Here is a 15,540-nt window from a genome sequence, read left to right on the forward strand (position 1 = left end):
GGTGCTTGTCCCCCGTGGGTGCCGCCATGGTCGTTCCTTCTCAGGGGTCTCACTCCGGTTTCCCTTTAGGGCTCCCGCCGTGCTTTCCCCTCATGGCTCTCTTTCCGAGCCCCGGCAGCCGCCGCGGTCCCGCCCCCGCTCTCTCTCTGTGGTGCGACGCTGCCGCTCTGCCCCGCTCGGTGGCCGCGCTTGGGCCGGGGCCGGGCTCGCCCCGGCGGCTGCGCGCGCAGCCCGCGCTCCTGGCGCCGCGCGCCCGCTCCGCCATCGCCGCGGGGTCCTGGCCCCGTCCCGAGCCGGGCCGACAACAGCGAGCGGCTCCGGTAGAAACGAACAACTGAGCCGGGCCGGCAGCCTCGGGTCCCCAGCAGCCCCGTCCAGCCGGCCCGGCGCATGGAGAAACCCGGCAGGATGGATTGTCCTGCGCTGCCTCCCGGTTGGAAGAAGGAAGAGGTGATCCGCAAATCGGGCCTGAGCGCCGGCAAGAGCGATGTCTATTACTTCAGGTAAGCGGGCCCCGAGGGATCCCGGCGGGGCTGCCGGGGCTGAGGGGTTCCCGAAGCCGCGGTTGGGTAAGGGACGGTGGCGTCGGTCCTCACACGCCGCCGGGCCGGCTGTTACAGCCCGCTCGCTTCCGCCATGGCTCTGGCAGGGTTGTGTCCTGTCACGGAGCGATTCCGGTTCTCTCGGAAGGGGAGCGCGGGGTGTTTTTTCAGAGGAGGCGCTCTGGGTCTTATTTTTTGTTACGGAACGATTTCGGTTCTCTCTGAGGGGGAACCGGGCTCCTGTCACTGGGGGGAGCTCAGGGTGATTCCGGTTCACACTCTGAGGGGGATTCCGGTTTTTTTTCCCACGGGAGGAACTCGGAGTTTTGTCACGGGGCGATTCCGGTTCCCCGTCTGAGAGGGATTCCGGGTTCTTTTCACAAGAGGATCTCGTGCTTCCTTTTCTGGGATGATCCCAATCCAGCTTTTTTTTTTGTGTTTTTTTTGGGGGGGGGAAAGCCCATCCCCAAGAATTCCGGCTGCTGAACTTTCTCCAAGAGAATTTGTCCAACAGCGAAACTTGGGTTTGGGGGGGAAAATCTGGGAATATTTTCCTGCCGGGGTTGGAAAAAAAGGGAAAAATTCCCATAGATTGGAGAAAAAAATGGGATTTTATGGGTTTTAATGGAATTTTGGAGGGTTTTAATGGAATTTTGGGGGGTTTTAATGGAATTTGGGGGGTATGGAATTTTAGAAGGGAAAACTGGGATTGGAGGGGAAAAACTGAGATTGGAGATTTTATGGAATTTTGGGGGGTTATTGCAATTTTGGGGAGATTTGGGGGCGGTTTAGGGAATTTTGGGGTTTATTAATGGAATTTTGGAGAGGAAAACTGGGACTGGAAGGGAAAGATTGCAATTTGGGGATTTTTATCGATTTTGGGTGAGTTTCATGGAATTTTGGGGGGATTTGGAAGGGTTTTAGGGAATTTTGGGGTTTTTAAATGGAATTTTAGAAGGGAAAAATTAGGATTGGAGGAGAAACACTGGGATTTGAGGGGGAAAATTTGCATTAGGGATTTTTATGGAATTTTAGGGGGTGTTGAAGAACGCAGGGAATCCCAAAATTCCCAACTATTCCCTTGGATCTGGAGCTTGCAGAAGTTCCCTCTGGAGAGAGGATGAGTGGGAAAATGATATCATCATGCAAATTAGATCATTTGCATATTTGATGAAGTTGTTTTAATTCCCTGCTGGACAAGTTTTCCCACTTTTCCCAAATTATCTTAAAAACCGGGATGAAAGGAGGGGTGTTGAGGTGAGAATTCCCAAATTTTTTCACTGTGGGATAATCCCACTTTTCCCCTTTTCCCGAAAATCTTTAATTCTGGAATATTCCAGACTCTGATCCATGGATTTACCTCAAAATTCCCAAGTTTTCCCCTCCAATCCTAATTTTCCCCGTCCAAAATTCCATAAAACAACAACAACAACAGCAAAAAAAAAAAACCCCCTAAACCCCCCAAATATCTCAAAAGAATTTAATGGAAACCCAAAAAATTCCCTAAAAGCCCCAAAATTCTCTAAAAACCCCTCAAAAAAGCCCCCCAAATCCAAAAGAATCCAATTTTTTCCCTCCAATCCTAATTTTCCCCTCCAAAATTCCATAAAAACCCAAAAATGCCCCCAAATTCCATAAAAATCTCTGCCAAATTCCCCAGAAAACAGCAAAAATCCTCTTTAAAATGCCCCAAACCCCCCAAAATAATATAAAAAACCCCAATCCAAATTTTTCCCCTCCGAACTTCCCTAAGAATTCCCCAAAATTAAAAAAAATCCCCCAAAAAATCCCCTCAAAAATTCCTTAACCCCAAAAATTCCCTAAAACCCCCCAAAACAGTCCCATAAAAACCGAAAAATTCCCAAAAATTCTCCCCAAAATTCCATTAAAACCCCAGAAATGCCAAAAAACTCCAAAAAGGTCACAAAAAACCCTCAAAAATTCCATGAAAAAAAAAATCCTTAAAACCACCCCAAATCCCCCCCAAATTAAAAAAAAAAAAAAACAAAAACCACCCTGCAAAAAAACCCTCCAAATCCCCCCAAAATTTTATAAAATTCCCCCAAATCCCATTTTTTCTCTGTTTTCCATCTCCAGCGGGCAGAAATTCCGGAGCAAGCCGCAGCTGGCTCGGTACCTGGGGAATTCCAATTCCAATTTTCCTCTTCAAAATTCCCTAAAATCCTCTAAAATTCCATGAAAATTCCCCCAAATTCCCTAACCCCCCCAAAAAAATCCCATTGAAACCCCCCCAAAAGTCCAAAAAATTCCCAAAAAACCTGAAAAAAATCCTTAAAAACACCAAAAATCCCCTCAAAAATTCCCTAAAACCCCCAAAAAATCCCCCAAAACCCACCAAAAATTCCGAAGAATTCTCAAAAAAATCCAAAAAATCCCCCAAAATTGCAAAAAAACCCCAAAAAACCGAGGAGTTCCCCTAAAATTCTATGAAAACTCACAGAAATTCCCTAAAAACCCCTCAAAATCCCAAAAAAATGCAGTTCCCCCCAAAGCCCAAAAATCCCCTGAGAAATAAAAAAAGTCCTTAAAAACCCCCCACAAGTCCCAAAAACTCCCTAAAAATCAAAAACTTTCCCAAAAAACAATAATAATAATAATAATAATAATAATAATAATATCTTATTTTCTTTCCCAAAATCCAATTTGTTTCCCATTTTTTCCTGTGTTTTGCAGCCCCAGTGGGAAGAAATTCCGTAGCAAGCCACAGCTGGCTCGGTACCTGGGCAATTCCGTGGATTTGAGCTCCTTCGATTTCCGCACGGGGAAAATGATGCCCAGCAAGCTGCAGAAGAACAAACAGCGCCTGCGCAACGACGCCCTCAATCCCAACAAAGTAGAAAAAATATTTCCAAAGTTTGGGGGTTTTTTTTGGGAATTTTTGGGGATTTTCCCAGCATTTTTTTAGGATTTTTTCAGGATTTTTTTTTGTTTGTTTTTGGGGGGTTTTGGGAGGGTTTTGGGGATTTTTTTTAAATGTTTCAGGATTTTTTTGTTTAAATATTCAGGATTTTTTGAGGTTTTTAAATTTTTTTTTTCATTTTTTTCCCCCTGCATTTTATTCCAGAATTTTCTGGTGTTATTCTGGTTTTTTAAAAATTATTTTAAGGATGATTTTTAATTATTTTTCTGGGATTTTGGGGGAATTTTTTTGGGATTTTTTTGGGATTTTTTTAAAGGAATTATTCTGGGTTTTTTTCAGAAATTTTTGGGATTTTAAGGGGCTATTTTGGGATTTTTGGGGGATTTTTTCAGAATTTTTTAGGATTTTTTAAAATTTTTTTTTATTCTTGGGGTTTTTTCAGAATTTTCTTTTTTTAATTTTTTGGGGGATTTTTTTTTTATTTTGATTTTTCGGGGATTTTTTGGGGATTTTTATCATTCATTCCAAACAGCCCCTGTGCAACAACACCCTCAATCCCAACAAGTTAAGGATAAAAATTCCCAAGTTTTGGGGGTTTTATGGGATTATTTTAGGAATTATTGTGGGATTTGGGGAGATTTTTTCAGGATTTTGGGGGGATTTTTTTACAATTTTTTTGTGATTTATTTTATTTTTTTTAAATTTCAAAGATTTTGAGGGATTTTGTGTTTTTTTTAATGATTTGGGGGGGTTGGGGGGATTTTTTTTGTAGATTTTTTGTGGATTTTTCAGATTTTTTTTCAGAATTTTGGGATTTTTTTAATTTTGGGGGATTTTTTGGAAGGATTTTTTTAATGTTTTTTGGGGGGATTTTTTGGATTTTTTAATGATATTTTTAGATTTTTTTTGAATTTTCAGGAAGTATTTTTTAATTTTGGGAGGGATTTTTTCAGATTGTTTCAGTTTTATGAATTTTCTTGGGGTTCTTTCAGAAATTTTCTGGAATTTTGGGGGATTTTTTTGTAACTTTTTGGGGATTTTTTAGGGATGTTTTTTAATTTTGAGAGGGATTTCTTAGGATTTTGGGGTATATTTTGGGTATTTTTGGGGAATTTTTTATTTTTTAAAGGACATTTTGGGGATTTTTATCGTTCCAAACAGCGCCTACGCAACAACACTCTCAATCCCAACAAGATAGGGAAAAAAATTCTAATTTTTTTGTGGTTTTATGGGGGTTTTTTTTAGGAATTATTCCGGGATTTTTTGGGTATTTCTCTGATTTATTTCACGATTTTTTGGGGGGTTTGGGGGAGATTTTTTGGGGATTTTTGGTGGGTTTTTTTTAAATTTTTAGGATCTTTTTACATTTTTTTGAATTTTATTGGGATTTTGGGGGGACTTTTCCGGGATTTTTAAAAGAATTTTAAATTTTTTTTTTCCAGCATTTTTTTGGCTTTTCTTTAAGACATTCCTTAAATTACTGATTATTTTTTCCATGGAATTTCACAGAATTCCCGATTTTTTTTCCAGGGCAAACCCGACCTGAATACGACGCTTCCCATCCGGCAAACAGCATCGATTTTCAAGCAGCCGGTGACCAAAGTCACCAATCACCCTGGGAATAAAGTCAGAAGCGACCCACACAGACTCACTGAGCAGCCACGGCAGGTGGGAATTCTCAAAATTTTGGGAATTTTGGGGAATTTATGGAGAAAAATTTGATGGAAAAAGAAGAAAAAATCAGGGAAAATATGAGGAAAAAATTGTGAAAAATTTGAGGAAAAATGGGGAAAATATTGGGGGAAAATATTGGGGAAAAATAGGGGAAAAAGGGAAAATTTGAGGGGACAAATGGGAGAAAACTGGGAAAAAATAAGGGAAAATATATGAAAAAATTATGGAAAATTTGAGGGAAACTTTGGGGGAAATTTGGGGAAAACTAAGGAAGAAAGGGCAAATTGTGGGGAAAAAAATCTGAATTTATGGGAAGAAATTGGGAAAAATTTGAGGGAAAAATGGGGGAAAATTGGGATAATATGGAAAAAATATGGGGGAAAATTTGAAAAAAACTGAGGGAAAAATTTGGGGGAAAAAGGAAAAAAAATATGGAAAAATTACAGAAAAATGGGGGAATTTTGGGGGAAAAAATTGAGAAAAATGTGGATGAAATTTGGGAAAATAGAGGTGTCTTGGGTTGAAAAATGTAACCAAAAATGTGTATTCTATTTTCATCTGTTGAAGCTGGTTGGGAGATATTGTTCCTTATCTCTTGTAACTCTAGGGGGGGAAGAGGGCGGATGCCTTCTGTTAATGGGACAACTGATAACACCAGATAAGGCAGTGCCTTCTTATCTCTTCCTTCACCCATCCTCCTCTGAGGGACATCACCTGTGAATGGGCCATTTAAGGCCTCTCACATGACTGATAAGGTTACTTCATTCCATTGTGAGATGCTCCACCCAGTGGGAGGAACCAAAGCCTTTCCACCGGGATAAAACCAGGAATCCCAAACACCAAGGGAGCTGGTTTTCCACTGAATCCTTGGAGGAAGACTGGACCCATCTCCCATGGGATAAGAAAGGAGGGTCCTCACAATCCACAGGGGAGCCTCAGGTTGAGATCATCACTGAGTCCCTGTCATATGAAAGTCTCCATAATCTGCAAAAAGATATTGTACGACGAGGACGTGAGGCTTACACAGCCTGGTTACTTCGGGTCTGGGACCTTATGGGCACAGGTGTGCAACTAGACAGTGGTGAGGCAAGGAATTTGGGACCCTTGACTCAGGACTCAGGTTTGAATCAGGTATTTTTAAGGGAGCCAGGGCCCCTTTCCCTTTGGGAGTGGCTTTTGATGAGTTTAAGGGAGAGGTTTGGCCACAGAGAAAGAATGCAGAAACACCACCACAGAATGTGCTGGATGACTCTTGAGGAAGATATCCAACAGCTGAGGGAAGTAGAGGTATTGGAGGTACTCATTGGGAGGGGTGGACAGCATGATAATGACCCCGACAAGGTTAGATGCACAGGGCAAATGGGGCAAAAAAGAAACATTTGGGAAAACCCAGAGGGAAAAAAAACTTGGGAAAAAATGGGGGAAAAATAAGGGAAAATAGGGGGAAATATAGGGGAAATTTGGGAAAATAGAGGAAAAAAACAGGGAAAAATGGATAAAATTGGGAAAAGAATGGGGAAAATTTGGGGGGAAAAGGAAAAAAATGGGAAATTGTGGGGAAAAATCAGGGAAAAAATAGGAAAATCTGGGAAATAATGGAAAAATTAGGAAAAAGAACAAAATGAGGAAAGAAAAATATGGGGAAAAAATTGGGAGAAATTTGGGAAAAAGGGAAAATAGGGAAACATCAGGGAAAATTTGGGAAAAAAGTTTAAAAAAAAGAAAAAATGGAAATTCCAGAAAAATGGGGGGGGGAAATGGGGTAAAAATGGAGTATTTGAAGAACAGCTAAATATTTGGGGAAAAAGGGAAATTTATGGGAAAAAATTTAGAAAAAATTTGGGAAAAATGGGAAAAATCTGGGAAAATGCAAAAATTTTGGTAAAATGGGAAAAAGAAAAATTTTGGAAAAAATTGGGAAAAAAGGGAATAATTGTAAAAAAAGGGGAAAATACAGCTAATTTCGGGAAAAAATTGTAAAAAATGGGAAAAATCCCTTTTAATCCCCCCAAATATCCAGGGTTTTGAGGGAACGAAGGAGAAATTTGGGAATTTCCTGGAAAACCTTGATTTTTTTCCCATACATAATGAAAATTCCCATTTTTTTTCCAGCTTTTTTGGGAGAAGAGGCTCCAAGGGCTGAGCGTTTCTGACGTCAGTGAGCAAATCATCAAATCCATGGAGCTTCCCAAAGGCCTCCAAGGTGGGAAAAATTTGGGAAAAAATTGGGAAAAAAAGGGAAATTGTTGGAAAAAACATGGAAAATTGGGATTTAATGGAGAAGAAAATTCCAAGTTTTCTACTAAATTTGGATTTGGAAAAATAGGGAAAAATGGGATTTAATGGAGGGAGACATTCTGGATTTTCCTTCAAAATTTGGCGGGAAAATCGGCTCCAAAAAATCCATGAGCTTTTTTGCCAAATTCCAGGACTTTTTTTCCAAATTTCCTGGGAATATCTGCAGTTTTTTCTGGAATTTAGCCAAAAACATTTTGAAATTGAGAATTGAGCCAAAAAAAATTCTGGAATTTGGCCTGAAAATATTGGAATTTGACCGAAAAACCTCTTGGAATTCTGACAGAAAAAACTCTTGGAATGTAGCCAAAGAATTCCTGGAATTTGAAAAAAGAAATTGGAATTTCCCCTTAAAAAAAATCTTGGAATTGGGCCAGAAAGAATCTTGAAATTGAGCCAAAAAATTTTTCCTGGAATTTGGCAAAAAAATTTGGAAATGGGCCAGAAAATCTTGGAATTTACCAAAAAATTCTTGGAGTTTGGCAAAGAAATTTCTGCGTTTTGCAAAAAAAATTTCCTGGAATTACAGCCAAAAAAAAATCTTGGAATTTTCTGCCCTGAAAAATCCTGAAATTGAGCCAGAAAAATCCTGGTATTTGGGTCAAAACATCCGTGATTTTGCCCAAAATTTCCCGGAATTTGGCAGGAAAATTCCTGGAATTTCAGGAAAAAAAAAACAAAACCAACTTGGACTTTGATGGGAAAAATCTTGGAGCTTGGCTGAGAAATCCCTGAATTTTTGGAGCCTTTTTCCTCCCCTCACGAAAGGTTTTCCTGCCATTTTGTTGAAGGAAAGTTTGGCAGGCAAAAAACTCCTGGAATTGGTCAAAAAAATTGCTAGAATTTTAGCTAAAATATCCTGAATTCAGTCAGTAAAATCTGAAATCTGGCTGGAAAAAATCCTGGAGTGTGGACAAAAAAAATTTCTTTAAGCCAGGAAATATCCTGGAATTTGGCCAGAAAAATCCTGAAGTAGAGCTAGAAAATCCAGCAACTGTGTTAAAAAAACATGATTTGGTGGTAAAAAACCAGGATTTTGGCAGGAAAACCTGGGAATTTGGTTGGAAAAAAATCTTGAAATTGAGCCAGAAAATCTCAGATTTTGGCCAGAAAAACCAGGATTTTGGTGGGAAAAGCATCTTGGAATTTGTCCAGGAAAACATCCTGAAATTTAGCCAAAAAAAATTTGGAATTTCGTGAGAAAAAAATCTGAATTGAGCCAGAAAGAATTCTGGAACTTCATGACAAAAAAATCGTAGAATTCAGCCAGAAACTCCAGAAAATTCAGCAAAAAAACCTGGGAATTTGGCAAGAAGAAACCCGAATTTGGCAGGAATAATTCCTGGAATTTTCTTCCCTCAAAATCTGGAAATTTGGCTGGAAAAAATGCTGAAATTGAGCCAAAACATTCAGTAATTTGCCCATAAAAACCAGGATTTTGGGCCAAAAAATCCATGATTTTGGCTAGAAAATCTGGAATTTTTGACCAAAAAAATTCAGAATATTCCGGGGGAAAAAAAATCTTGGAATTTTTTCCTATGTGTGGGCTGTGAGGCCAGCACGGAGTTGCTGGTCTCGGCTGTGGCCAGCGCTCTGCACACCAGGATTTCTTGGATTCCGCCCACGAATAATCTTGGAATTTGGCTGCCAAAACTCCTGGAATTTAGGCAGGAAAACCTGGAATTGGAGCAAAAAAAATCCTGGAATTTGGTGGGAAAAAATCTTGGAATTTGACTGAGAAATCCTGGGTTTTTCAGAGCTTTCTTTGTCTCCCCTCACAAAAAGTTTTCCCGCCCTTTTTTTCTGGTTTTTTTCCTTACCCTCTTTTAATTTTTCCGTGCCTTTTTTCTTGAAGGGAAGTTTGGAAAGTAAAGAAATCCTGGAACTGAGACAGAAAATCTTGGAATTTGGCTCAAAAAAATAAAATCCTGGAATTTGGCCCCAAAAAATCTTTGACTTTGGTAGAAAAAAAATCTGAAAATTGAACCAGAAAATCTTGAAATTTGGCCAGAAAAAATCCTGGAATTGGGGCCAAAAAATCTCATATTTGAGCCAAAAATATCCTGGATTTTGGCCAGAAAAATTCCCAGAATTCAGCCAAAAAAAACCCTTGGATTTTTTTCCTAGGAGTGGGCCCTGGGGCCAGCACGGAGTCACTGCTGTTGGCCGTGGCCAGCGCTCTCCACACCAGCTCCGCTCCCATCACGGGCCAGAACTCAGCAGCCGTGGAGAAAAACCCTGGGATTTGGCTCAACACTTCACAACCCCTCTGCAAAGCATTTATGGTCACAGATGATGACATCCGGTGAGTGAGGAATTCCCAAAAAAATTCCCGTTTTTTTTCCCCCAAAATTCCCATTTTTTTCCCCTCAAAAATTCCTGTTTTTCTGACTAAAATTCTATTTTTTCCCCCTCAAAAATTCCACTTTTTCCCCCTCAAAAATTCCACTTTTTCCCCCTCAAAAATTCCACTTTTTTTCCCTTAAAAATTCCACTTTTTCCCCCCACAGAATTCCCATTTTTCATCCAAAATTCCTATTTTTCCCACAAAAAAATTTGCTTTTCCCACAAAAAACCCCATGTTTCCCCCCCAAATTTCCCATTTTTTCCCACCAAATTCCCATTTTTCTCCTAAATTCCTGTTTTTCCCCAAAATTTCTAATTTTCCCCCCAAATTCTGAATTTCCCTCCCAAAATTCCCATTTTTGTCCCTCTGAAATTCCCATTTTCCCTCAAAAATCCCCTTTGTTTTCCCTCCCAAAATTCCCTTTTTTCTCTCAAAATTCTCATATTTTTCCCTCAAATTCTAATTTTTTCCCCTCAAAATTCTGACTTTTTCACCCAAAATTCTCATTTTTTCCCCACAAAAAATCCCCACTTCCCCCCACAAAATTACCTTTTTCCCAAAAAATTCTCATTTTTTGTCTCACAAAAAGTCAATTATTTTTCTCCTCTCAATTCCCAGCTTTTCCCCCCAAAATTCCCAATTTTTGCCTCAAATTTTTTTTCTCAAAAAAATCCAATTTTTCTCCCAAAATTCTCACTTTTTTCTCTCATAAATTTCCATTTTTCTCCTAAATTCCTGGGTTTTTGCTCAAAATTCCCATTTTTTTCCTCTCAAAAGTCCCATCTTTCCCTGGAACTTCACTTTTTTTTCCCAACATTCCCATTTTCCTCCCCAAAAATTCCAATTTTTTCCCCAAATTCCCATTTTCCCCAAAAAAATTCCCATTTTTCCCCCCCAAAAATTCCATTTTTTTCTCCCAAAATTCATTTTTTCTCCCAAAAAATTTCCCATTTTCCCCTCCCAAAAATTTCACTTTTTCCACCCAAAATTCCATTTTTTCGTCTCAAAATTCCCATGTTTTTCTCCCAAAAATTCTTATTTTTTTCCCAAAATTCCCATTTTTTCACCCCCAAATTTCCATTTTTCCCTCAAGTCTCCTTTTTTCCTCACCAGAATTCCCTATTTTTTCCTCAAAAAACTTCCCACTCTTTTTTCCTGAAATTCCCATTGTTTTCTCACAAAACATTCCTATTTTTTCCCCAAGAAAAATCCCATATTTCACTCAAAATTGTTTTTTTCTTCCCCAAAAATTCCTTTTTGCCCAAAAAATTCGATTTTTTCTCTTAAAATTCCCTTTTTTCCTAAAATTCTAATGTTTTCCTTTCAAAATTCCAATTTTTTCCTGCAAAAATTCTGCATTTTTCCCTTAAAATTTTCCCTTTTTTCCCTCACAAAAAAAAATTCCCTTTTTTCCCCAAAATTCTTGTTTTTCCTGCTGGCTCCAAGCCCGAATTCCAAAGGGAAACCAAAGGAAAATTCCAAAAAATTTCTGAAAAAATGGGAAAAAATGGGAATTTTGGGGGAAAAAAGGGATTTTTTTTTTCAAAAAAATGGGGTTTTTTTTTGTGAAGAAAAAAAGAATTTTGTGGGAAAAAATGGGAGTTTTTTTTTGTTTAAAAAAAAATCAGATTTTTTTTTCAGAAAAAATGGGAATTTTGGGGGGCAAAAAATGGGAATTTTAAGGGAAAAACCTGGGAATATCCTCACAGGAAACAGGAGGAACGGGTGCAGCAGGTGAGGAAAAAGCTCGAGGAAGCGCTGATGGCTGACATCCTTTCCCGATCTGCTGATCCCATGAAAACCTCGGAATGCAAGCTGGAGAAGGGGCAGGAATCCTAAACAAAATCCCAAATCAAGTAAAAAATTCATAGTTTTATTCTCCTCGAAATTCCCATTTTTCCCCAAAAAATTCTGGTTTTTTTCCCACCAAAATGCCCATTTTTTCCCAAAAAAGTGCAATTTTTCTCCAAAAACATTCCCATTTTTTTGAAAAAAAAATACTTTTTTTTTCCAAAAATTCCCATCTTTTCTTCTTAAATTCCCACTTTTTTCCCCACAAATTCCCAATTTTTCCCATCAAAATTCCCTTTTTTTCTTAAAAAACCTCCTTTTTTTCTCCCAAAAATTCCCAATTTTGCTTATAAAAATTCTCATTTTTTTCTTCAAAATTTGCTTTTTTCCTCCCCAAAATTCTTATTGTTCCTCTAAAATTTCCTATTTTATCTCAAAAAAATCCCATTTTTCATCAAAAATTCCCAGGTTTTCCCACCAAAATTCTCATTTTTTTCCCTCCAAAATTCTTTTTTTTTTCCAACAATTCTCTTTTTTCCTCCAAAAATTCCCACTTTTTTCCCACCAAAATTCCCATTTTTCTCCCTCAAAATTTCCCTTTTTGGTCAAAAAAATTTCCATTTTTTCCAATAATTCACATTTTTTCCCACCAAAATATTCCTATTTATTTTGCCTCAAAATTCCCATTTTTTCCCCTCAAAATTGTCCTTTTTTTTCCCTGAAAAATGCCTACTTTTTCTCCCAAAAAATGAAAACCCTTGGGAATTAGGAGAGGAATTTCCAGGGAAATTGCAAATACTGGGATTTAATGGGAAAATTGGGAAAAAATGGGAAAAGAAGAAAAAATTGGAAAAAAAATTGGGGACATGGGAAAAAGTGGAAGAAAATGGGAAAAAAATAGGGGAAAACGGGGAAAAATTGGGAAAAAACCCAGGAAAGGCAGAAAAAAAAAAAAGGAAAAATGGGAAAAATAAGGAATTAATGGAAATTAGATCTGGAATTCCCAGAAAAAAATGGGAATGTTGGGATTTAATGGGAATAACGGGGAAAATGAGGCAAAAAAGCAGGAAAACAGAAAAAATAGGAGGAAAAATGGGAAAAAATGGGAAAGAAGGGGAAAAAATGGGAAAAATTGGGGAAATAGAGAAAAAATGGGAAAAATTGGAGAAAAATGGGGAGAAGTTTGGAAAAATTGGAAAAAAGTGGGGAAAATCAAGAAAAAAAAGGGGGGGAGAATAGAATTTTTTTTCCAGGATTTTCCCCTCAAAAGCCATTAAAAATCCCTAGAAATTTCTTTTTTTTTTTCCTTTTCCAGGTACTTGGATCCCAAGGAGGAAAATCTTGAAAAATTCTGAACTTCTGAGGCACTTTTTTTTCCTTTGGATTTGTGGCTTCCGAGGAATTAAAGAATAGTTTAAAAAAACCCCAAAACCACGGAGCTGAGCACACTTTTATCCGAAGGTTTGGGAATTCCAAAAATGCCTTTTTTTTTACAAAAAAAAGTCCTTATTTTTATTTCAGATGTAAATAATCCAATGGGGGAAAAAAAAAAGTCACAGAAAACTCATAAAATATAATTACTTTTTTTTTGGTTTTCCCACCTTTTTTTAAGTCTCCGCGGAGAAAAAATATAAAATAAAAGCACTTTGGATTTGGAATTCAGACTTTTTCGGAATTCCAAAGATTTTGTGTTTTTTAAGGAAAAGCTTAAGGATCAGGAGCATTCTCGAGGGAAAAATTTCCCGTGATTCTGTAAATAAATTATATTTTAAAAAATAGGAGATGTTTTTATACCTGGAAAAAATAATAATAAAAAAGCCTGGAAAATGCTGTAAAGACAAATAAATGATTTTATTCTGAAGCCTTTGGAATTTTTGGTGTGGGGGGGGAAAAAATCCCGGGAATTCCAGGGGAAATCTAGGAATGGGAAGCAGCAAAAAGCTGGAGAAAAAAACGTGAGAATATTTCCTCTCGGTTTATTAAATACGTATTGATTATGGATTATTTATTAATTATTGATCACCTGATCCCGGAATTCCCGGAGCGCCGCCATTGGGAATGAGGGACGTGAGGGGATCCAGCGTTTTCCCGCGCTTTTCTCCGAGGGGCGCATTGTCCAATCAGCGCCCAGCTCGCGGACGCTTCAGCCAATAGCGAGCCGGCCGAAGTTTTAAGAGGCGGGCGCTGAGGGGAGGTTGCTAATTAGGCCGGAGCTGCGGGAGCGGTGCGGGAGCTGGCGGGGGATTTTATGAGGTAAAAACGGGGTTGTATTTCTTTATTTTGATTTTTTTTAAATAAAATATTAAAGTCGGAGCTGCCGAGGGATTTTATGAGGTGAAAGCAGAGTTGAATTTGTTTTATTTTGATATTAAAGTCAGAGCCGCGTTCAGGTCGAGGAGGAGCTGTGGGGTAGCCCCAGAAGACCCCTCAGGCTTTTCCCTTGGATTTCCGGAGCTTTTCCCAGTGTGGATTTTTTGTTCCGATTTTTGCTTTTCCTGATTTTATTTTAATGCTGAATTTTCGAGGCGTTTTCCAGTTCCCATGGGCTCGTCCCGTGTTTTTTATGGAATGTGGCGGGAGTTCCTGGGAGAATTACTTTGGGAAGGTTTTGTGGGAAAAAAAAAGTGGGATTTGGGATGGAAATTTGTGATTTGGACTGGAAAAGTGGGTTTTGGTGAAACATGATATTGGAAATTAGAGGATATTAATCATAGAAATTAGAAAATGTTCATTAAAAGAGTAGGCATTCAGATGATGTATTGCTGCCCTTAGAAGTAGAGAAACAGAAGTATGTAAGAATGCAAGGATGCCTGATAAAGAGAATGCTTACCAAAGCAGGAGACAAGAATGCAAGTGAACCAAAGATACTAAGATAACAGGCGCCTTGCACGCCCAGGGACAGATAAAACTGACCTTACAGCTTGAACTATGACCAGAGCACCGGTGAGCATGCGCAAGGCGGCAGGGTCAAAAGTTCATCTCGAGAGGAGTCAAGAGGAAGACTTCTTCCTTCATCCCTGGGACCCCTGGAGACGACCACCAGAGACAACTGTGCAGGCGCAAAAGACTGATGAGCTAATTAGCATACGAAGCGGAGGGGGGGGAGCCAAAGGATGAATATGCATGAGAGTATTGTGAAACTCAATACATATGTAACACTCTAGAAGACAAAAGAAAAAACGTAAAAGTGAGCGAGGCGCATGCTTTTGAGGATTATCGCGCCCAGCGCTGAATAAACTGCATACCTACTTTAAAACTCACTCTGCCTCCGAGTTTTAGAGTCTTTTCCACGTGTCAGTGGCGGCCTGGGTAGCTCCTTGGGAAACCGGAGGGAAAAGAGGGTTTTTTCCCAATCCCTTCTTGCAGGGTGTGAAAAAGGCATATTGGGTGTGTGGCTCTACGCAGATATTTACTATATGTAATATGCTAGGTAGAAAAGTTATGCAATATTAACATTTTAAATAATGTAGTAAATGTAGTTTTTAACATTGAATCTAAGTAAGAATTGTGTGTAAGGTATTGTCCTTAGCTCAAGAGCAAAGAGAAGATAACCCAGAGGTTTCTACACAGAGAGAACAATTACAACAAGCCAGACTAAAAACCCCTCTTGGATGTTTCAGAGGGAAAGATACATATCTCCTTGAAACCACCCTGACCACTCCAGACCATGCATATCTCCTTGAATCTACCCTGGTCAAGCCAGACCATGCATATCTCCTTGAATCCACAAAGCCACCTGGTTAAGCCAGACTCCAAGACGCCAGGGGTTTTGCAAAAGGCTCTTGGCAAACGGGCTTTTCTTAGATAAAGTATGCATAATCATCAAAGTTTGTCCTCAAAAATAGAGATGCTTCTCTCTAACGGGGCCCTTCTTTCTCGCAGCTTTTGTCTGAGAGGAGAGGGGACGGTAGACCCGGGCTACCTTTCTTTGCTCTTATTGCCTCATTATTTGTCCTGTCTCTGAAAACTTTTTAAACTTTTATTATTGTATTAATTTTTTGTAACCAATT

The 15,540-nt window shown here is 39.0% G+C and overlaps 1 protein-coding gene across 2 annotated transcripts; it reads left to right on the forward strand.

Annotated features, from left to right (window-relative positions):
• The first annotated feature begins 369 nt into the window (after nucleotides 1-369).
• On the forward strand, nucleotides 370-13,391 carry LOC134564894 (methyl-CpG-binding domain protein 2-like). Of its 2 annotated transcripts, XM_063424179.1 has the most exons (7): nucleotides 370-503; nucleotides 3,237-3,396; nucleotides 4,954-5,091; nucleotides 7,210-7,300; nucleotides 9,520-9,697; nucleotides 11,449-11,595; nucleotides 12,846-13,391. In XM_063424179.1, exons 1-6 carry the CDS (start codon nucleotides 391-393, stop codon nucleotides 11,576-11,578), a joined length of 810 nt encoding a protein of 269 aa, XP_063280249.1. In that variant the 5' UTR covers nucleotides 370-390; the 3' UTR covers nucleotides 11,579-11,595; nucleotides 12,846-13,391. The 2 variants fall into 2 exon arrangements, with proteins under 2 accessions (XP_063280249.1, XP_063280250.1); XM_063424180.1 differs by lacking the exon at nucleotides 11,449-11,595.
• The last annotated feature ends 2,149 nt before the right edge of the window (nucleotides 13,392-15,540 follow it).

The sequence above is a fragment of the Prinia subflava genome (assembly GCF_021018805.1).
Source record: "Prinia subflava isolate CZ2003 ecotype Zambia chromosome W unlocalized genomic scaffold, Cam_Psub_1.2 scaffold_22_NEW, whole genome shotgun sequence".
Taxonomy (NCBI): Eukaryota; Metazoa; Chordata; class Aves; order Passeriformes; family Cisticolidae; genus Prinia; species Prinia subflava.

Bases quoted from the DNA above. Each gene is read 5' to 3' on its own strand.
- LOC134564894 (XM_063424179.1), top strand. From the start codon at position 391: ATGGAGAAACCCGGCAGGATGGATTGTCCTGCGCTGCCTCCCGGTTGG. The intron at 5,092-7,209 runs GTGGGAATTCTC...TTTTTTTTCCAG, and splicing joins TCACTGAGCAGCCACGGCAG to CTTTTTTGGGAGAAGAGGCT. The intron at 7,301-9,519 runs GTGGGAAAAATT...TTTTTTTCCTAG, and splicing joins GCTTCCCAAAGGCCTCCAAG to GAGTGGGCCCTGGGGCCAGC.